The sequence below is a fragment of the Micromonas pusilla genome, assembly GCF_000151265.4.
Source record: "Micromonas pusilla CCMP1545 genomic scaffold MICPUCscaffold_14, whole genome shotgun sequence".
Classification (NCBI taxonomy): Eukaryota; Viridiplantae; Chlorophyta; class Mamiellophyceae; order Mamiellales; family Mamiellaceae; genus Micromonas; species Micromonas pusilla.
This window is the reverse complement of record NW_003315895.1, coordinates 503,836-523,305: the sequence shown is the minus strand read 5'-3', so window position 1 is coordinate 523,305 and position 19,470 is coordinate 503,836. Positions and strand designations below refer to the sequence as shown.

General features: G+C 68.4%; 10 protein-coding genes across 10 annotated transcripts; 4 read left to right on the top strand and 6 right to left on the bottom strand.

Annotated features, from left to right (window-relative positions):
• Positions 1 to 90: 90 nt before the first annotated feature.
• MICPUCDRAFT_53127 (uncharacterized protein) lies at positions 91 to 1,603 on the bottom strand (the record flags this gene model as incomplete). The annotated part of the gene is made up of 2 exons (XM_003063211.1): positions 91 to 1,383; positions 1,565 to 1,603. 2 exons carry the CDS (start codon positions 1,601 to 1,603, stop codon positions 91 to 93), a joined length of 1,332 nt encoding a protein of 443 aa, XP_003063257.1.
• A 673-nt stretch (positions 1,604 to 2,276) lies between these two features.
• MICPUCDRAFT_63839 (glycoside hydrolase family 13 protein) lies at positions 2,277 to 3,959 on the top strand (the record flags this gene model as incomplete). Its single annotated transcript, XM_003063414.1, has 2 exons — positions 2,277 to 3,135; positions 3,322 to 3,959. 2 exons carry the CDS (start codon positions 2,277 to 2,279, stop codon positions 3,957 to 3,959), a joined length of 1,497 nt encoding a protein of 498 aa, XP_003063460.1.
• Positions 3,960 to 4,427: 468 nt separating this feature from the next.
• On the bottom strand, positions 4,428 to 5,478 carry MICPUCDRAFT_10887 (uncharacterized protein; the record flags this gene model as incomplete). The annotated part of the gene is made up of 2 exons (XM_003063210.1): positions 4,428 to 4,610; positions 4,807 to 5,478. Coding segments are annotated over 2 exons (855 nt in total), but the record flags the coding sequence as incomplete, so codon positions are not given.
• Positions 5,479 to 6,002: 524 nt separating this feature from the next.
• On the top strand, positions 6,003 to 7,779 carry MICPUCDRAFT_53124 (uncharacterized protein; the record flags this gene model as incomplete). Its single annotated transcript, XM_003063413.1, has 2 exons — positions 6,003 to 7,002; positions 7,064 to 7,779. The coding sequence occupies 2 exons, from the start codon at positions 6,003 to 6,005 to the stop codon at positions 7,777 to 7,779; spliced, it is 1,716 nt and encodes a 571-aa protein (XP_003063459.1).
• A 105-nt stretch (positions 7,780 to 7,884) lies between these two features.
• MICPUCDRAFT_22528 (glycoside hydrolase family 18 protein) lies at positions 7,885 to 8,973 on the top strand (the record flags this gene model as incomplete). The annotated part of the gene is made up of 1 exon (XM_003063412.1): positions 7,885 to 8,973. One exon carries the CDS (start codon positions 7,885 to 7,887, stop codon positions 8,971 to 8,973), a length of 1,089 nt encoding a protein of 362 aa, XP_003063458.1.
• Positions 8,974 to 9,098: 125 nt separating this feature from the next.
• On the bottom strand, positions 9,099 to 9,461 carry MICPUCDRAFT_22450 (uncharacterized protein; the record flags this gene model as incomplete). Its single annotated transcript, XM_003063209.1, has 1 exon — positions 9,099 to 9,461. One exon carries the CDS (start codon positions 9,459 to 9,461, stop codon positions 9,099 to 9,101), a length of 363 nt encoding a protein of 120 aa, XP_003063255.1.
• A 2,991-nt stretch (positions 9,462 to 12,452) lies between these two features.
• On the top strand, positions 12,453 to 14,380 carry MICPUCDRAFT_53121 (uncharacterized protein). Its single transcript, XM_003063411.1, has one exon. The coding sequence runs from the start codon at positions 12,674 to 12,676 to the stop codon at positions 14,276 to 14,278; it is 1,605 nt and encodes a 534-aa protein (XP_003063457.1). The 5' UTR covers positions 12,453 to 12,673; the 3' UTR covers positions 14,279 to 14,380.
• A 78-nt stretch (positions 14,381 to 14,458) lies between these two features.
• Positions 14,459 to 15,529, bottom strand: MICPUCDRAFT_53120 (uncharacterized protein; the record flags this gene model as incomplete). The annotated part of the gene is made up of 1 exon (XM_003063208.1): positions 14,459 to 15,529. The coding sequence occupies one exon, from the start codon at positions 15,527 to 15,529 to the stop codon at positions 14,459 to 14,461; it is 1,071 nt and encodes a 356-aa protein (XP_003063254.1).
• A 367-nt stretch (positions 15,530 to 15,896) lies between these two features.
• MICPUCDRAFT_36361 (uncharacterized protein) lies at positions 15,897 to 18,850 on the bottom strand. The gene is made up of 4 exons (XM_003063207.1): positions 18,737 to 18,850; positions 17,857 to 18,367; positions 17,224 to 17,661; positions 15,897 to 17,039 (listed from the first exon to the last, which is right to left on the bottom strand). The coding sequence occupies exons 1-4, from the start codon at positions 18,812 to 18,814 to the stop codon at positions 16,006 to 16,008; spliced, it is 2,061 nt and encodes a 686-aa protein (XP_003063253.1). The 5' UTR covers positions 18,815 to 18,850; the 3' UTR covers positions 15,897 to 16,005.
• Positions 18,851 to 19,017: 167 nt separating this feature from the next.
• MICPUCDRAFT_53118 (uncharacterized protein) lies at positions 19,018 to 19,326 on the bottom strand (the record flags this gene model as incomplete). The annotated part of the gene is made up of 1 exon (XM_003063206.1): positions 19,018 to 19,326. One exon carries the CDS (start codon positions 19,324 to 19,326, stop codon positions 19,018 to 19,020), a length of 309 nt encoding a protein of 102 aa, XP_003063252.1.
• Positions 19,327 to 19,470: the final 144 nt, after the last annotated feature.

Below are 19,470 nucleotides of genomic sequence, written 5' to 3'. Positions count from 1 at the left end.
GAAGCGCGGCGCGGGAGTGACAGATCCTCGGGGGGCAGGGTGCTCACATTATTTATATTTCAACATCTCACGCGCAGCTGTCGGTCGCGCTCAATACCGCCCGCGCCCTCTGCCGCCGCCGCCTCTGCCGCCCGGGGAGAACCCTCTTCCACCGCCGCCGCGCCCGCCGCGCCCGCCGCGACCGCCGGGAGAGAACCCGCCGCGCCCGCCGCGACCGCCGGGAGAGAACCCGCCGCGACCGCCGCGACCGCCGGGAGAGAACCCGCCGCGCCCGCCGCCGCCGCCGCCGCCGCGACCGCCGCCGCCCGAGCGTCCGTCCGCGACTTTCGCCGTCTTGGGGGTCCCCCCGCCTCGGCCGCCGCCGCCAGACGCCTTCCTCTTCTCCCCGGGCTTCTCGTCGTCGCTGTCGCTGTCGCTGCCGTCGCTGTCGTCGCTGCCGTCCTCCTCGGAGTCGGACTCGTCGTCCTCCTCGGAGTCGGAGTCGGAGTCGCCGCCCGTCGGCGCCGGCGCGTCCTTGTCGTCGTCGTCGTCGTCGTCGTCGTCGTCGTCGTCGTCGTCGTCGTCGTCGTCGTCGTCGTCGTCGTCGTCGTCGTCGTCGTCGTCGTCGTCGTCGTCGTCGTCGTCGTCGTCGTCGTCGTCCTCTTCGGACTCGGACTCGGACTCGGACTCGGACTCGGCGGCGGGCGTGGGCGGCTTCTTCGACGCGCTGGCGGGGGGCTTCTTCGCCGCGGACGGCTTACCCTCGTCCTCCTCGTCGGAGGACGAGTCGTCGCTCGCGTCGTCCTCCGAGTCTTCGCCTTCTTCTTCTTCCGATTCGTCATCCTCCTCGGAATCGGACGCGTCGTCCGCGGGCTTCGCCGCGGCCGCCGCCGCGGCGAGCTTCTTCGTCTTCTCTTTCGGGTCCTCCGCGTCGTCGGACTCGCTCTCGTCGCTGTCGTCCGACGGCGCGTCCCCGTCCTCGGACTCCGACTCCGACTCCGACTCCGACTCCGACTCGGCCGCCGCCGGCGCCGGCGCCGGCGCCGCCTTCGCCTTCGCCTTCGCCGCCTTCGCGGGCGGCTCGGACGGCTTCCCGTCGTCGCCCTCGCCGTCGCTGTCGCTCATCGGGAAGTCGTCGTCGAAGTCGTCCTCGATCCTTCCGGTCAAGAACACGCTCGTGGACCCGGTGTGCCTCACGGTCACGGTCTCGCCGCTGCTGAACGTGAGCCCCGTCCCGAGCGAGAACTGATCGCACGATCCCATGCGCAGCGTGCCGATGGCGAGCTCGGGGGAGTCCGCCGTCTTCACGAACACGGTGACGCGCTCGTCCTGCTTCGGTTTCAGGCCGAGCGCGGCCTGGCACACGACGATGGCGTCGCCCTCGTCCGCGGCGAACTTCTTGGACTGTCCGAGGAGGGGGAGGCGGGGGAAGAGGCGGTGAGCGCGTTATTCATCAACGCGTCGAATCGGCGCGCGATCGGATGGATCGGGCGACACGTGCGGCAACGGCGGCGGCGAGCGAACGTCGCGCGCGGGACGCGACGCGACGGGTTCGGAGCGCGTCTCGGCGCGGACGCGCGCGCACCTGGCCCTTGGGGATCTCGATGCCGAAAAACTGCGGCATGATGCGTCGCGCGTGCGGACGCTCGGGGACGGAGTGGCGGCCGACGGTTGGAGCCGCCGCCACGAGACGAAGACACCTGAAGACTCGGTCACGGTCGGTCTTGCCGCGCGCGCTTTCCAGCCTGACCAGCGCGGACGCGTGCGCTTTATCCCTCACTGGACACGACGCCGCGCACGCTCTGCACGGACTCCCGAGATGATCGTATCCGCCGCCGCGTCCGCGGCACGCCTCCACGTCGCTCCGCGGTCGCGTCCGACGCGCGCGAGGACGACGACGACGGGACCGCGGACGACGCGAGCGCGCCGTCGCGCGCCCGCGAAGAACCTCGCGCGAGACGTCTCGCGCTTTTCTTCGTCCGAGACGGAGGAGCGGAAGTACTCGTCGTACGGCGACGCCCCGGACGTGGAGCCGATCACGCGGGCGAACCAGACGGTCGTGACGCCGTCGCCGACGGATCCGAACTGCGCGTCGGACTGGTGGAAAGACGCGGTCGTGTACCAGGCGCGCGCATTCGACGTTCAGAAAGTGTCCGCGTCCTTTCGGAAATCCAAACCAAACCCGTCCCCGTCCCCAAGTCCCCGTCCCCGTCCTCATCCGTCCACCCCCCGCCCCGACCCACCAGATCTTCCCCGATCGCTTCGCCCCCGACCCGAGCGGCGAGGACAAGTCCTGGATGAACCTCGACGCGTGGGGCGCGCCGCCGCAGATCCGGTCGTTCCAGGGCGGTCACCTCCGCGGCATCACCCAGAACCTGGACCACATCCAGTCCCTGGGCGTAAACTGTCTCTACCTCACCCCGGTGTTCCTCTCCACGGCGAACCACCGGTATCATCCGAGCGACTTCTTGAAGGTGGACCCGATGCTCGGCGGCGAGGACGCGTTCAGAGAGCTCGTGGACGAGTGCCACGCGCGCGGGATGCGTTTCGTGTTGGACGGCGTGTTCAACCACACCGGCCGCGGGCACTGGGCGTTCACCTCGCTGCTCGACGCGCAAGAGCAGTCGCCGTACAGAGATTGGTTCCTTCCCAAGTCGTTCCCGGTGCGCGCGTACGACGTCGAGCGCTACCACGTCAACTACGAGTGCTGGTGGGACCTGCCCGACCTCCCGAAGCTGAACTTCGACAACGCGGGCGTGAGACAGCACGTGTTGGACATCGGGAGGTACTGGGTCAAGGAGTTTAACATCGACGGGTGGCGTCTGGATTACCCGATCGAGATTCCGCCGGCGTTTTGGAAAGAATATCGCGCGGTATGCCGCGAGGAAGCCCCGCACGTCGTGACCGTCGGCGAGCTGTTCGGGATAAACCCGCAAGCCGTCGGCGAGGGCGGGCACTTCGACTCGCTCATGAACTACTCGTTCGGGACGTGCGCGTTGGGTTTCGTCGGCGGCGGCGTGGAGCTCAGACAGGACGACGCCATCGGCGGGGATTACCAAGTCATACCTCTGGACGCGGACGGATTCCGGGCGGAGTACAGCCGCGTGTGCGGGGCGTACCAGAGCGCGCACGCGGACAGCAGAGACGGCGGGTTAGGCGCGTTCTATACACTGGTCCCCATACGACCCCGTCGGCGTGGTGAACGCCGATCCTTATGGGCTTCGCCCGGCGCATCTCTCCGTCCACCCCTCGGTTTCATTCCCCGTCCTCGACGCCTTTCAACTCCGCTTCTGACGCCTTTGAACCTCACCCCGACGTTCGCTCGTATGGAACGACCCTTAGGATTCGGCAGCGCGCACCCGTCGATGTTGATGAACTTGTTCGACTCGCACGACACCGCGCGCGCGATGTGGATGCTCGGCGGGGACGGTAAGGCGCTCAGGCTGCTGATTCTCATGATGGCGTGCGCGCCCGGGCCGCCGATGATGTACCAAGGCACGGAGGTTGGCCAGATCGGCGCGCTCGGTTTGGAAGGCAGCGGCCGCGACCCGCACAATCGCGAGGCGTTTCCGTGGCATAAAAAAGACGAGTGGGACGCGGAGACGCTCTCGTTCGTTCGCGCGACGGGGCGGATGCGAAACGACACGTACGCGCTGCGAAGAGGCGGGCTGCGGTGGCGAGACGCGCGCGGGGTGGCGTCCGGGGATCCGAACCCCGCGCTCATCGTCTGGGAGCGGTTCTTCGACGACGCGACCGACGGCGACGACGCGCTCTGCGTGTTTCACGCCGGCAGAGGGAACCCGTCCGGACCGACGACTGTGGACACCGGGTTCGGACCGTGCGTCAAACTGTTCGCGCTGATTCACAGCGGCGAGCGCGCTGCTTTAGGGGAAGACGCGCTCGTGACGGACGCGGACGGGAGGATCACGATCGACATGGACGCGCAGAGCGGATTGGTCCTCGTCCCGGCGCGAGGGTGAGGAGGGCTAGACTGACGTAGTACAGTAGCCCTTAGGCGGTCGTCCAAAATTGATGAAAAAAAAAATGCATCCGCCGTCGTTATGGACTCTTTCGTTACAATCGCTCGCCCCGCTCGCGTAATAAATATCAGCTCCCCTCGTTCGTCGTCCGCTCGCGCTCTACCACCGACTTTTCGCCGCGGGCGCGGGCGCGGGCTCAGCCTTCTTCCCGCGGCCGCCCTTGAGGACGGACCCGAGCAAGAGCCCGACGACGCCGCTGACGACGGCGACGACGGCGTTCTTCATCTTCTCTTCGTCCCCGCCGCCGCCGCCGCCGCCGCCGCCGTCGCCTTTCTCGCTCGTGGACGGCAGCGCCGCCACCGTCTTCGGTTTCGGGCTCCCCTTCGCGCCGTAGTCGAACGACGTCCGCTTCGCGCCCTTCTCCACGATCTTGTATTGCACCAGCCACGGTTCGCCGAGGAAATCCAAAAGCATCGATTGCGTCCGGCGGAACAGCTCGTGCGCGGCGTCGATCTCGTTCTTAAAGATTGACACGGACTCGACGGAGACGCCAAGCGGGACGCCGCACCCTTTCGTCTCCTCCAGAATCCTCTTGCACATCGCGCACAGGAGGTCCACGCTCTTCCCGACCTTATTCTCCGCCTCGAGAATCTCCGGGTCGTTCCATACGAAGCGACGTCGGGGTGGAGTTGAAAGGCGTCAGTTGAAGTTGAAAGGCGTCGAAGGCGGGGATTGAAACCGTGGTGTGGACGGAGAGATGCGCCGGGCGAAGTCCTTAAGGATCGACGTTCACCACGCCAACGCGGTCGTATGGGGACCAGTGTATAGAACGCGCCTCCTTCTCCACCTCCTCCGGGACGGTCACGCCGAGCCACTTGATGAACCGCATGGTCTTCTCGCGGCCGCACGGCGCGAACGTCAGGACGACGCGCTTCGGCTCGATTTTCTTCTCTCTGCACAGCGCGCCGTACTCTTTCAGGAGCTTGATCATCGGCTCCGGGTCGTAGATCGCCTGGGAGATGAACCAACGCATCCCCAACCCGGCTTTCCTCACGAGCGTCTCGTGCTCGTTTCCCTTCTTGATGTGCCGCTCGGCGATCGTGACGCCGCCGTGCGCGCACTCTTTGCGCGCGTTCAGCATCTTCGCCACCTCCGGGATCGTCGGGCCGCTGTATTGGTTCGCGCTCGACGCGCCGCCGACGAGGTTGTACGCGTGCACGCCGTGCTCGTCGATGGACGCTTTCAGCCATTTATCGAACCCGCCCTTGTCGCTCTCGGCGACGCACTTGTACACCACGGACTCCTTCCCGCTGACGTCCTTCAGGACGGACGCGAAGTGCGCGGGGTCGTCGAGCTTGCGGAACGGGAACGGCCTCGGCTCCGGCGTGCGGCCCTCCTCGGGCTGGATGTCGTACACGATGAATCCGTCGGTCGCGAGCGTCGCGGAGCGCTCGACGAACTTCCGCGCGGTCTCGCGCAGGGCCTCGTCCGTGGCGCCGTCCAACGGGGGGGTCAGGCCTGATCGTGATCGATCGCGACGAACGCATTGGGGCAGGGGGTTCGACGGTCAGCGCGCGGGGTGAGGACGTGAGCGCGAAAGGAGGGAGGGAGGGAGGTCGACGCGACGCTCGTCGTCGACGGCGCGCTCGGACGGGCGATTATTAGTCATCCATCGTGCAATTAATGGATTTAATGCATCGAAAGTCCATCCGGGGTCGGGGGTATCGCGCGCGGGGCGTACCGAAGAGGAAGACGGGGCGCGAGTAGTCGCACAGCGCATCGACGAGTCCGCAGTCCATGGCGGCGGGTTGACGTCACTCCGGCGTGGTTCCGCGGTGCGTCGGTTTGTGCTAGGTTCTTCGTTCGGGGGTCGTCTCGGAACTCGCGACAGGATGTGATCTGTAATTGTAATGTGCGATCAGTAACAGATTTTCACCCACCCCGTAGGTTCAACATTTGATCGCGTCTTCTTTCAACTTACCGATGAACCTTTCGTGGAATCGCCCTGCAGTGTTACCCAGTGTGCGTCTCCGAGCACTTCGCATGTCGCCCCCCGCGCCCGCGCGGGTGCGGTGGCGCCGCGCCCGCGTCGACCCGAATCCCCTCGCCCGCGCGAACGTCCTCCTCGTCCTCGAAATCGAGCCTCTGGTCGTGCGCACGCGGTCGCCGTTCGCGACGTCGCACTCGTCCACCGCGGAGCGACGCAACGCGCTCGTGCGCTTTACCGTCCGCCCGCGCGGGGATGGGGACGGGGACGGGGACGGGGACGGCGACGGGGACGGCGACGGGGATGGGGACGCTCGCGACGACGACGACGACGACGACGACGACGACGACGATGACGACGCCGTCGTCGGCATCGCGGAGATCGGCCTCCCGCCGAAGAAACCCGGGGTGTACGACGAGGACTACGACGACGTCCGATCGTTCGTCGTGGACTGGTTGTCGTCGTCGTCGGCGGCGGCGGCGGCGGCGGCGCGCGCGAGCGAGACGCTCGGGGACGCACGCGGAGAGCGTGCGGACGTGCTCGACGGGCTCCCGCCGTGGGCGCTGCCGGAGGTCCGGCGCGTCGCGGGTCATCAAGACGGGCGCGGCGACGTCGTCGAAGAAGCGTGTCTCGCCGCGTTGGAAACGCTCGACGCCGCCGCCGCCGCCGCTTCGCCGCTCGTTCACGCGGCCGCGCGGTCGGGGATCGAGACCGCGATCTTGGACGCGTGGTCGAAGCGTCTGCGGATGCCGCTCAGCGCGTTCCTCAGGTTCCCTCGGGAGGCTGGCGTCCCTCGCGACGGCGTCCGCTCGCGCGCGTCGAGTTACTACACCGTCGCGCTCGACGACGACGTCGCCGCCGCGGTGGCGAACGCGCGCTGGGGCGCGACGTACACGCGCCATCTGAAGCTCAAGATCGGCCGCGACGCGACGAGGACGCGCGCGCTGCTGCGCGCGCTCGCGGACGCCGGGTTGATCGGAGAGGCGGGTGGGTCGGCGGGGGAGGACCGCCGGGGTCGAGCCGGGGTCGAGCCGGGGTCGAGGACGGTGTGTCTAGGTGCGTTCTATACACTGGTTCCCATACGACCGCGTCGGCGTGGTGAACGCCGATCCTTAAGGACTTTTGCCGTCGTCTCTCTGCGCCCACCCCTCGCTTTCAATCCCCACCCTCGACGCCTTTCAACTTCAACTGACGCCTTTGAACTCCACCCCGACGTTCGCTTGTATGGAACGGCCCTTAGACGCCAACGCGGCGTGGACGCCCGCGGACGCGTTCGCCGCGCTCGACGCCCTGCGCGCGTTCCTCCCTCGCGTCGCCGCGCTCGAGCAGCCGTTCCCGGTGGACGTCGTCGATTCGCCCGGCGGTGACGTGGACGCGTGGGCGCGCGCGGTCGCGGCGTGGCGAGACGCGGGGGTCCTCGTCGTCGCGGACGAGAGCGCTCGCGACGCCCGCGACGTCGTTCGCTTGGCGTCGATGCGTCTCTGTCACGGCGTGAATCTCAAGGTGGAGAAAGCAGGCGGGGCGAGGGGGGTGTTATGCGCGTCGCGCGTCGCGAGCGAGTTGGGGCTGAGGACGTGGCTGGGGATCATGGTGAGCACCGGGCTGGGGTGCTCCGCGACGGCGGCGCTCTTGGCGGCGACGGCGGCGGGCGGCGGGGACGACGCGTTCTCGGATTTGGACGGCGACCTTCTCGCGACCGAGTGTTCGAGAGCGAGGTTCGAGGGCGGCGTCGAGTGGGTCGGGGACGGGTTAGGGTTAGCGCTGAGTCGCGGCCCCGGGCACGGCGTCGTCGAGCGGCGGCGGCCGGGCGCGGGTCGGACATCTGTAGTGTAGGACAAAATGTAGACTACAACGTAGGTGAGATCTAGCCACACACCACACACGACCGCGGCGCGGGGACGCGTCGCGACGTCCCGCCGGGGGCGTGTCGATCGCGGCATGGCCTCGCGCGGCGGCGGCGCGGGAGCGACCGCGCGTCTCGCGCTTCTCCTCGTCGTCCTCCTCCTCCTCCCCGGCCGCGGCGCCCCCGACACGGCACCCTCATCGTCGTTCGCGTCGCCGTCGCCGGGCGCGCCCGCGTCGTCGCCGTTCGCGGTCGTCGCGTACCTCCCGGAGTGGCGGTTCGCGTCCACCGACTGGGACGCGGTCTGCGTCAACGTCACGCACTTGATCCTGTTCTCCTTGGAGGTCACGGACGACGGGTCGCTGACGTCGTTGGATCGCTTCCCGTCCCCCGAGGCGATGACGACGCTCCGCGCCGCCGCGGCGAAGCGCGGCGTCAAACTCCTCCTGTCCCTCGGCGGGCACGGCCGCACCAGAGGATTCCCAATCGTCGCGGTCGAGAAGACGAAGCGACGCAGGCTCGCGAGGACGCTCGCGAGCTTCTGCGCGACGCACGGCCTGCACGGCGTGGACTACAACTGGGAGTATCCCGCGTCGCCGGCGGAGTGGAACGGGATGTTTGCGCTGTTGCGGACGACGCGTAAGGTCTTCGACGGTAGCCCTCAGCGACTGACGATCACGATGGCGTACTACCCGGACGGACGGCAAGAGAGGGAGCTGAAGCGCGGCGGCGCGGAGGAACACGTCGAGCTGCTGCACGCGATGAGCTACGATCATCCGCGAGGGTCGCATTCGTCGACGGCGCTCGCGCGCGCCGCGATTCGCAACGCGGAGGAAGCGGGGTTGGACGCGCGTAAAATCACCATCGGTCTGCCGTTCTACGGCCGCCACGTGGAGACTGGGGAGTGGAAGACGTACGCTGAGCTGGACGCCGCGCACGGCGTGAGCGCGGAGCCGTCCAAGGACGAGGCGGGGGGCTACGCGTTCAACGGCGCGGACACGATTCGTTTGAAAACCTCCGAGGCGAAAGCCGCGGGGACGGGCGGGGTGATGATTTGGGAAGCGGGGCAAGACCTGCACCCGTCGCACGCGCGGAGCTTGCTCGCCGTCGTCGCCGCCGAGGCGTGGGGGGATGAAGGGAAGAACGCGGTTGGGGAGAAGAAGAGAGCGCGCGAGGAGTTGTAGCATCTGATGGTCAAAATTTGGAGACGGATCGCCGTCGCCGGAGGAGGATTCGCGTTCGTTTCGTCGTCAGTCTTCTGTGCGCACACGTCTCTCGTTCGGTCTTAATCACTTGCGTTTCGTTTCCCTCAACAGAACCCCATATTCAGCCAATTCTTCTCGAACTCCTTCAACATCGCGTCGCCCATGGAGTGCGCGTCCGTCCCCGGGGAGTTGTACGTCTTGCAGTTTTGAAACGTCAGGCGGCAGTCGTACTCAAACTCTCTCGGGTGCAGGTACCCCCCGCGCGCGAGCTTATCCCCCACCGTCCCCAAGTCCATCGGGTCCTTGATCACGTCCGGGTAGTCCGGGATCCCGAGCGCGACCGGATCCACCGGATGCTCGAACACGAAGTAATACTTGTGCCGCTTAAGCGCGTTCAACACCTTCTCGCACGCCGCCAACACGTGCGTCCGCGTCGCCGTCGCCTCCGCCTCGCTCGCGGGGTCCATCCACAGCCTCGTCCCTTCCCTGAGCTTCGCCCGGAGCCTGAGCCCGACGATGTGGTGTTGGTTGATCCCGACCAGCTGTGCGCCGTACGTCCGCGTCTTTTGACCGATCGACAGAGGCGTCTCGTCCTCGAGCGCGAAGTACGCGTTCCCGAGCGCGGTGCCGGTCACGACGCCGCGCTCGCCGCCGTTGCCCATGACGACCTCCAACGCGTCGGGGGCTAAGGGTCGTTCCATACGAAGCGATGTCGGGGTGGAGTTGAAAGGCGTCAGTTGAAGTTGAAAGGCGCCGAGGGCGGGTATTGAAAGCGAGGGACCCTGGGCGGAGAGATGCGCCGGGCGAAGTCCTTAAGGAATCGCGTTCACCACGCGAACGCGGCCGTATGGGGACCAGTGTATAGAACGCGCCCAAGTTCGAGGTGTCTCTTCCAAACTTCCCGCCCGTCGACGACTCTCCTTGGGCCCCGCCTCCTCGCGCGCCGCCGCCGGCGCCCGGGGAGTCGTCCGAGTCAGTTGAGATGTCGACGAGGTCGTTCGGGTCGTTCGGCGGCGTCGACTTGGGCGGTCGCTGGCCGCGTCCGCCTCTCGATGTAACACCCCCCGGCGCGCCTCCGCCGCCGCCCGATTTCGATCTCTGGTTGACGTCCATCTCCCGCGGTGGTTTTTTTCTCGGTTTCGGTTTCCTCCCCGCCGGGCTCTCTCTCGCCTGTCGTCGCAGCGCCGCGGTGCTCATCGCCGGCGCGGTCGTGTACGAGCCCAGCGCGTCGCGCACGGCCGCCGCGTTCGCGTCGCCAACGTCCATCATCCCCGCGAGCGCGTGCTCGTACGCCGACTTGGCGCCCACCGCGGCGCCTCCGCCGGGCCCGTGATCTTTCCCCAACACCGTCCTCGCGAACGTCGCGGCGTCGCCGCTCAGCGCCGCGAGCGCGCGCATGCTCGTCGTCGCCTCTTCTCTCGCGGTCTCGAGCGCGAGTTCGAGGTCTTCGCGGCGCGCGCGTTCCGACTGCCACGCGACGCGCGTCGTCCGGAGCTCTGCCTCGACGACGCTGAGGGTCGTTCCATACGAAGCGATGTCGGGGTGGAGTTGAAACGCGTCAGATGGAGTTGCAAGGCGTCGACGGCGGGGATTGAACGCAAGGGACCCTGGGCGGAGAGACGCGCCGGGCAAAGTCCTTAAGGATCGGCGTTCACCACGCGAACGGGGTCGTATGGGGACCAGTGCAGTGTATAGAACGCACCTGAGGCGGGCGAGGAGAAGTTTGCAGCGATCCGCGGGGGACATCGCGAAGAACGCGTCCGTGTCCGCGGGGTTGACGTCGTCCACGGCGCTGCACAGGGGCGGTTCGGGGACGCCGTAGCTCGCTCCCGGCCGCGGCGGCGCGCCCCACTGGGGCTGGCGCGCCGCCGCCGGGATCGGCGCCGGGACCGGCGCGGGCGCGGGCGCGGGCGCACCGAAGACGCCCGAAGAGAACAACGTCGGCGCCGACGCGGCGGCGAGCGCGGCGGCCGCCTCGGCGCCTTTCGCGGCCGCCAGGTCCTCCCACGTGCCGCCAGCCACCACCCACCTCTCGATCTCGTCCGCGGACAAACCCTCCAGCAGCTTTCGACGCTTCTGGTCTTTGTAGTCTTGCGGCTCGAGTCTCTCGCTCCAGGAGTTAAGTTCCTTTCGAACGGCGAGGGGAGGCTTGGTGAGGTTCCGCCACTTATCCTTCAACTGAACGCCCGTGCGCTGCCTGCGGTCGCGATGACGCGGCGACGATCGCGTCGATCGAGGTCGGGGGAGCGCGACGCGGTCAGCGCGAGTCGAGTCGAGTCGAGTCGCGAAGCGAAGCGAAGCGAATTGATTAATCGAATCGAGGGACGAAAGACGCGCGGAGGAGAGAGTTTGGGGAGAGAGAGAGAAGAGAGAGGAGAGAGGGAGCGCTCGCCGCGCGCGTCAACGGACGCGCCTGAGGATTTTGAACTGCTCGTCGCGGCGCATGATCTCCCAGGCCCCGGCCCCGTGCTTCCGCACCCCCTCCACGAGCGCCCGCTCTTCCTCCTCGTCCCAGTATCCCCAGATGATCCCATCCTCGTCCACTTTGCGCTCGCGCTCGCGCTCCGTCTGCGGGGCCTCGTCCGCGTCGCGCGTCGCGTCCGCGTTGATCGCGCGCGCGATCGGCGTCGCCGCGGCGACGTTCGCGTCCATCAGCGTCGCCGCGGCGTCGTTCGCGGTCGGAACCGCGGGCGCGGCGTCCGCGAGCGATTCGCGCGGGTCGTCGGGGAGGTGGCTCGCGACGGGCGCGGCGGGTGCGTTTTCGGCGGGCGCGTCGGCGAAGGGACGGCGATCCGAGCTGGCGACGGGGTCGGTCGCCTCCGCGGCGGGCGTCGTCGCCTGCGAACGTTCACGGAGACGCGGAGACGCGCCCTGATGTCAGGGATGCGACGATGCGATTCGACGCGGGGGAGCGGCGCGGCGCGGCGGGGGGACGGCGCGGCGGGGACGCGCGCGAGCGGACGCGCGCGCGAACGCGATTTTCGAGGCTTCGCCGAGTATCGGCTCAGCGGGAGAACGATCGATTATGATCGCGAAAACACGCGGCGAACGAGCGCGAATGGGACGGCGCGGACGTGAAGGCGCGTCCACGTACCTCGTGTGCGGACGCGTCCATGGCGATTCTCGCGCGATCGCGAAGACAAGGGGGCGCGCGCGCGAGTGCGAGGCCGGCCACGACGCGGACGCCCCGGGCGATCTCGCGACGAGGAAAAAACCTGGAAAAAACGCCGCAGCGAGCGCGTAGGTGGCAGATTTTCTCGCGCGAGAATCGTTGCGTGATGACGTGCGACGACGTAGTACGAAAAAAACCACTCGCGTATGGGTTTTTAGTAACCGACGCGCGAGGGCCTCTTGCTCGCGCGACCCAAGCCTCTCACGCCGCACACCCTCGGGGGAAGACTGGACGTTTGGAACCGGGGCTGAATGCGACGCTTCAGAAGGAGAGACGCGCGGCTGCGACGCGGGCGTCGAGCGTCGACGAGCGCCGTCCGGGCGAAGCGCGGGACGGGCTCGGGTCGAGCGCGCGTCGAGAGGAGAGGGAGCGCGCGGCGGGCGCGGGCGTCGCGCGGCTCGAGGAGGCGTGGTCGCGCGGCGGGCGGGGAGAAATATCTAGGGTTGACTGACGGGCGCGAGGGGCGGCGTCGGGGCGGGATCCAACGACGCGCGCGCGACGGCGACGATGTGGCGGTACGCGAAACGCTCGCTCCTGAGAGCGGTGAGCTCCGTCGGTAGAGGCGGCGCGGCGTCGACGTCCTCGCGCCCGTCCTCCGTCTCCGCGCGCGTCGGCGCGGGCGAGCGCGCGGCGGCGAGGGCGCACCGCAAGCGCGAAATACACGCGCAGAGCCTCCTCGAGCTGAGACAGACGTGGGAGATCGAGCACTTCGCGTCGAAGCTGCGCGCCGCGAACGGCGACTCCGCGGCGCGAACCGCGGTGGACCTGATGCGCGCGATGCGCGGCGCGGGCGTCCCGTGGCTCTCCGTGGCGTCGAACCCGGCGGTTCGCGAAGAGGTGAGAGTCGCGGCGCTCCAAGCGATGGGCGCGGCGGTCGTCGCCGCGCCCGCCTGGAACGCCGCGTCGTCCGTCGCGGCGGCGTCGCTGCGGCGGCTGATGCCGACGATGGCGCTCAGGCACGCGGGCGGGTCGTGGAGGGACGCGCTGACGCATCCCGCGTTTCGCGTGGAGGTGCCGCATATGATCGCGGCGTTTAGGGTTCGCTCGGGGCTGCCGTCGGCTTCGTCGGCTTCGTCGGCTTCATCGGCGGCGGCGAAAGCCGTCGCGGGCCAAACATCCCCGCCGCCCGCCGCGATGTTGATCTCGAGCAGCATCGCGCTGCGGCACGCCGGGTGCTCGTGGCTCGACGTCGCGCGGCACGCCGCGTTTCACGCGTGCGTCAAGTCGCGCGTCGTCGGCGCCGCGGGGTACGCGTACGCCAACACATTCGTCCGGCACCCGTTCACGTCCGCGCTCATCACGTCCGTGACGAAGTGCGTCGGGTCGGATCTCCTCGTGCAGAAGATCGTGGAGGGGAGGGAGGAGATCGACTGGCGGAGGGCGGCGTGCTTCTTCGCGTTGGGGTTATCCTACGTCGGCGCGTTTCAGTACGGGTTGTATAACCGGGTGATGAAGCCGATGGGGGGGTTCTTGACCGCGCGGTACGGCGCCGGCGCGAGCGTCAGCGCCATGGTGTTCGTGGACTCGTTCCTCGTGTCTCCGTTCGTGTACCTTCCCACGTTCTTCGGGTTGAAGGCGTGGGCGAACGGCGAGTGCGCGGCGACGGAGGTGCCGGCGCGGGCGCGAGACGTCTTCTCGGGGACGGCGACGAGCTTTTTGAGAAGCAGAGAGAGCTCCGGTGGCGACGGCGACGACGACGACGACGACGGCGCGTCTCCGGGCGGCGCGACGTCGAGCACGCTGTGCTACATGATGTGGGCGTACTGGATGCCCGCGCAGGCGATCAACTTCTGGCTCGTCCCGCGGCACCTGACGATCCCGTTCATGAACGTCCTGGGATTCGGCTGGAACGCGATCATGTCGGCGACCAACGGCGCAAGCGAGGCAGCCGGCGAGACGGCGGCGACGCGCGCCGCCGCGATGAACGACGCGGAGCGGCGCGCGGCGACGACCGCGGCGGTCGTCGAGCGGTTGATCGCGGGCAGGGTGGGCGAGGAGGTGGCGAGGGACGTCGCGGACGTGGACGCGGGGGAGTGCGCGGCGGACGAGGGGTGCGCGAGGGCGTTGGCGCGGAGTGTCGCGCGGGGGGACGCGCTGGCGCTCTCGACGTAAATTAGGAAACGAAAAGGGCGACGGACGTCGTGACGAACGACGCGCCGCCCCGCGTACGATGCGATTGATTTTTTAACTCGATCACGAGTTGCCTTCTTTCAAGTCGCTTCCATCTGCTAAGACTAATAAGGTGTCATCGTCAGGCGCGCGTGACTCGCTCCGCGGGTATTACAGTTCTCGTCACCCCCGCGCGACGCTCGCCGTCTTTGACTTTTTCTTCGCGGCGCCGGCGCGTCCTCGTCGCATCGCTTCGCTTCCCGCCACCCGCTCCGCGTTCATCGCGAGCAGACGCTCAAAGTATGACGACCCCTTCGGGACGTCGCTCAGCCGCGCCGTCCTCGGTCGCTCCCGCGTCGCGACCGCGACCGTCTCCGTCTGCGTCTCCATCGCCGCCGCCGCCGCCGTCGCCGGCGTCGTCGCCGTCGTCGTCGCCGTCGCCGACGCCTCGGCGCCCCCCGACCGCCACTCCCTCAGCGCTTCCTCGAACTCCCGTCGGTTCGCCTCCTCGTCCACCTCGCCCTCCCACAGGCTCGGGGTCTCGTTCACGATCTCCACCCGCCCGCCGCGTGTCCCGAATCGCGCGTCCGGCTCCGGCTCCGGCTCCGGCTCCGGCGCGTGGTGAAGCTCCCCGCCGAACTCTTCCAACGGCTCGTTCAGCTCCGCGGTCCTCGGGCGGTACGCGCCGTGTCCGCCCGGCCGCGCGCTCCTCGGCCGCGCGTGGCTCGGCGGCCCACCCGGCGGCGGCGCCGGCGTCGGCGTCGGCCCCCGCGCGGTGGAGTATATCACGTGCTCGATGAACCGCGGCGACCGCGGCCGCGTCGGACGCGGCGGCGCCCGCGTCGGCGGGTGGTACGTCGTCGGCGCGTGCTCGATGGGCGCGAGGCGTCGCCGGCGTCCTCCGTCCGCGGCGCCCTCGGCCTCCGCGCGTCGCATCGCCGCCTCCGCTCGCGCGCTCGGGGATTCCTCCTGCCTGATCCTCTGTATGCGCTCGAGCTCCTCCGCGCTGAGCTCGCGGAGTCGGCCGCCGTTGCGCGTCACGCGGACGGCGTTCGCGGACGCGCGCGACGACGCCCAGATGTGGCCGCCCCCCGCAGCCTGGCGGGCGCGCGCGCCCTCGCGCGCCACCTTCTCCTTGCTCATCGCCTCTCTGAGCTCCCTGAGTTTCGCGTTCAGCGCGGCCTCGTCCACGGAGCGTCGAAGCGGCGCGGGGGCGAGGCCGGGACCCGCGGGGGGCGGCGCGCGACGCGACATCCTAGCAGACGAGCTCTCGACGCCTCTCGCGACCGCTCGTCCTTTTTAGGCACCCGCGATCGATCGACCTCGCGCGCGTCTGGCCCCACCGCGCGCTCGCGGCGACGCGTCGCGACGATTCCGATGCGCGGCGACGTCGCCGTGCGCCCTCGCGCGGGCGCGGTCGCGGGTCGCGTCGCGCGAGAACACGTCGCGCCGCCGCGCGCGGGTCAACTGCGGAGGGGTACGTGCGCGTCGCGAGAAAACCGACGCCGTCTCGGATCCATCGGAGCGGAGCGCTCTCTCGCGGATCGCGAAATAAATCTTTTTCGCGCGCGAGAGATAGCGGCGGGACGCGCTTCTTCGCTCGTCGACCGTCGCGCGCGATGATCAACTCAATTAGCATCACAATCAGTTAGCGCACTATGTTCGTTCCTCCTCCACCGCACCGCACCGCACCGCACCGCACCGCACCGCACTTCTCATCGCGCTTCTCATCACAACGTCTTCATGTCCTTGAGCTCGGGCGTCCGCCCGTCCCCGGTGGTGATGGTGTCCTTGAACGTCCCCCCCCCCGGCACCATCGGCAACACGTGCTCCTGATGCGGGAACATCACGTCCAACAGATACGGCCCGTCGTGATCGAGCATCCTCTGAATCGCCGGCCTCAGATCCTCCTTTCGCACGACGCGCTCCGCCGGGACGCGGAACCCCTCCGCGATGGCGACGAAGTCCGGGAAGATGTCCTTCTCGTCCTTCGTCTCGTGGTACTCCACGTCCGGCGAGCCGAGGTAGGTGTGTCCTCGGTTCGCGCCGTAGAACCGGTCCTCCCACTGCACGACCATGCCCAGGTGCTGGTTGTTCAGGACGAACATCTTCACCGGGAGGTTCTCCGCGTGCAGCGTGGCGAGCTCCTGGATGTTCATGACGAAGGAGCCGTCGCCGTCGACGTCCACGACGACGCAGTCGGGGCGCGCGGCGACGGCGCCGATCGCCGCAGGTAAGCCGAAGCCCATGCTTCCCAACCCGCCAGACGTGAGCCAGTTCCTCGGTTCTTCAAACTTGTAGTGCTGCGCCGCCCACATCTGGTGCTGCCCGACGCCCGTGGACACGATCGCCTTGCCCTCCGTCCTCTCGCACAGGAGCTCGACGGCGTACTGAGGGACGATGTAGTCGGACGTGTCCGCGTAGGTAAACGGAAACTTTTCTCTCTGCGCTTCGATCTCCGCGCGCCACTCGGAAAAGTCCGGGAGGGAATCCGCGGTCTGATCCGCCTTGATGAGACCGTTCAAAACCTTCAGCGCGGGCTTGATGTTGCTGAACACCGCGCAGTGCGCCTCTTTGTTCTTCCCAATCTCCGCGGGGTCGATGTCGATGTGCACGATGGACGCCCTCGCGGCGAACGCGTCGAGCTTTCCGGTGACGCGATCGTCGAAGCGGACGCCAAACGCGAGGAGTAAGTCCGCGGAGTCGATCGCGTAGTTGGCGTACACGGCGCCGTGCATGCCGAGCATGTCCAGGCACTTCTCGTCTGAGGGCCATTCCATACAAAGCGACGTCGGGGTGGAGTTGAAAGGCGTCAGTTGGAGTTGAAAGGCGCCGAGGGCAGGGATTGAAAGCGAGGTGTGGTCGGCGAGAGACGACGGCAAAAGTCCTTAAGGATCGGCGTTCACCACGCCGACGCGGTCGTATGGGGACCAGTGTATTGAACGCACCTGACGCGGGATACGCGCCGAGGCCCATGAGCGTCGTCGTCGTCGGGATCCCCGTCGCGTCGACGAATTCCTTCAGCTCCGGCGCGGCGTCGAGGCAGCCGCCGCCCGCGTACACCACCGGTCGCTTCGAGCGCTTGATCATGTCCAAGACTTGCTGCATCTGCGGCGACGTCGGCGGCGACGGCAGCCGAGACAGGTACCCGTTCAGCGAAACCTTCGGCCCCCAAAACGGGATCGACATCTGCTGTTGCACATCCTTCGGAATGTCGATCAGCACCGGCCCGGGCCTCCCGCTGGACGCGAGGAAGAACGCCTCGCGCACGACCCTCGGGATGTCCTCCACGTTCATGACGAGGTAGTTGTGCTTCGTGATCTGCCGCGTGATCTCCACGGTGGGCGTCTCTTGGAAGGCGTCCGTGCCGATCATCCGTCGCGGGACTGAGGGTCGTTCCATACAAAGCGATGGCGGGGTGGAGTTGAAAGGCGTCAGAAGCGGAGTTGAAAGGCGTCGAGGTGTGTCGGGATTGAAAGCGAGGGACCCTGGGCGAAGAGAGACGCCGGCAAAAGTCCTTAAGGATCGGCGTTCACCACGCCGACGCGGTCGTACGGGGACCAGTGTGAGATAGAACGCGCCTTGCCCCGTGATGGCGACGAGCGGCACCGAGTCGAGGAGCGCGTCCGCGAGCCCGGTCACGAGGTTCGTCGCGCCGGGGCCGGACGTCGCGATGCAGACGCCCACCTTGCCCGTGCACTTGGCGTACCCCTCCGCGGCGAACACCTCGCCCTGCTCGTGGCGGCACAGGACGTTTCGGACCCCCGTGGCGGATTTCGTGAGCGACTGGTGGATCTCCATCGACGCGCCGCCGGGGTAGGCGAACACGCAGTCCACGCCCTCGCGCTCGAGCGCCTCCACGAGAATATCCGCGCCCTTCCTCGGCTCGTTCTCGCCGAACCGTGACTGGAAGTTCCCGACCGGGCGCCTCGACGCGAGGTCTTGCATCTGCGCGGACGTGAGGTCTGTCTCCGTGAAGAGCGCGGGGTCGACGCCCGCGACGATCTCGGACGGGTCCTTCACGGCCTTTCGGAGGGAGGACGCGCCGCGCGCGCGACGCGCGGGGGCGGCGGTGACGCGCTTGCTTGAGGACTGCGGGGAGAGGGATGGAGGACGGGGTGGGCGTCGGCGGCCGCGACGGGGAGCGCGAGGGCGATCGATGAAAAGCGCGCGGAGGGTGGAGGATCCATCGACGGCGACGCGCGCTAGGGTCCGACCGCGTCGCGTCGCGGCGACACCGCGCGGGGCTCCGAAGAGCGCTCGCGGGGTCTCGGAGCGCCTTCGAGGCGCTCCTCGCGGGGTTCGGCGGATGACGCGCGGACGTCCCGCGCGTCGACGCGACCCGCGAGGACGCCGCCGAGGCGCCGCCGCCGGACGCGTCGAGCGAGGGAAAAAAGGCAGCGGCGGAGGGTGGGCGCGTGCGAAAATCAAATTCCAAGCGACGGCGGGCGCGGGTCGCACCTCGCCGGAGCGTCCGTTCGGACGCGCGACGGCCGTGACCGCGGGAGCGGCGGCGGCGGCGGTCATGATGGCCGGCATGACGTGTGTGCTGCTCGTCGAGACGACGGCGAGGCGCGTGGTCAAGTGCGCTCCGGTTCCGAATCGCGAGATATTTACTCGCCGCATTTACATTTCTCCGTCTAAAAGGGCACACGAACAGAACCTGGCACGAGCCGATCTTTGAAAAAGCTCTTCGCGACTGGATCACAAAAAGCGCAGCTACAAAGTTGCTCCCCCGGTCGTCACGACGCGAACGACACCTTCGCCGGGTCGTACGCGCGCCTCCCCACCTCCTCCCGCTCTCTCAGCGCCCGCCGTGCGATCCCCTCCATCTCCTCGCGTCGCCTCCGCCACGCCTCCGCCTCCACACGCCGCGCGCCGAGCACCTCCGCGAGCGCCGCTCTCGCGCCGGCGACGACGGCGCCCGCGGGGAGCCGCTCCACCACCCGCCGCGGATCCGCGCCGCGCGCGTCGCCCCTCCCTATCGCGTCCAACAGCTTTCGCGTCGCGCCTGGGGTTTCGACGCACACGGCGATGAGGTCGTCCCACATCTCGTCCGCCTCCGCGGGGTCGAGGGGTCCGGACGACGCGGACGCGCGGCCCGTCCCGGAGGCGCGGTGGCTCGCGAACGCGACGGCGGCGGCGACGTCGCGCGTCTGAGGGTCGAGGGTCCGTACGAAGCGACGAACGTCGGG

What these genes read in the sequence shown, in the direction of transcription:
- MICPUCDRAFT_53121 (XM_003063411.1), top strand. Translation starts at nt 12,674, where the DNA reads ATGTGGCGGTACGCGAAACGCTCGCTCCTGAGAGCGGTGAGCTCCGTC.
- MICPUCDRAFT_36361 (XM_003063207.1), bottom strand. Translation starts at nt 18,814, where the DNA reads ATGCCGGCCATCATGACCGCCGCCGCCGCCGCTCCCGCGGTCACGGCC. An exon ending in CGAACGGACGCTCCGGCGAG is followed by an intron (nt 18,368 to 18,736) that starts GTGCGACCCGCG and finishes CTCTCCCCGCAG; the next exon opens with TCCTCAAGCAAGCGCGTCAC. An exon ending in CGGCGCGTATCCCGCGTCAG is followed by an intron (nt 17,040 to 17,223) that starts GTGCGTTCAATA and finishes AATGGCCCTCAG; the next exon opens with ACGAGAAGTGCCTGGACATG.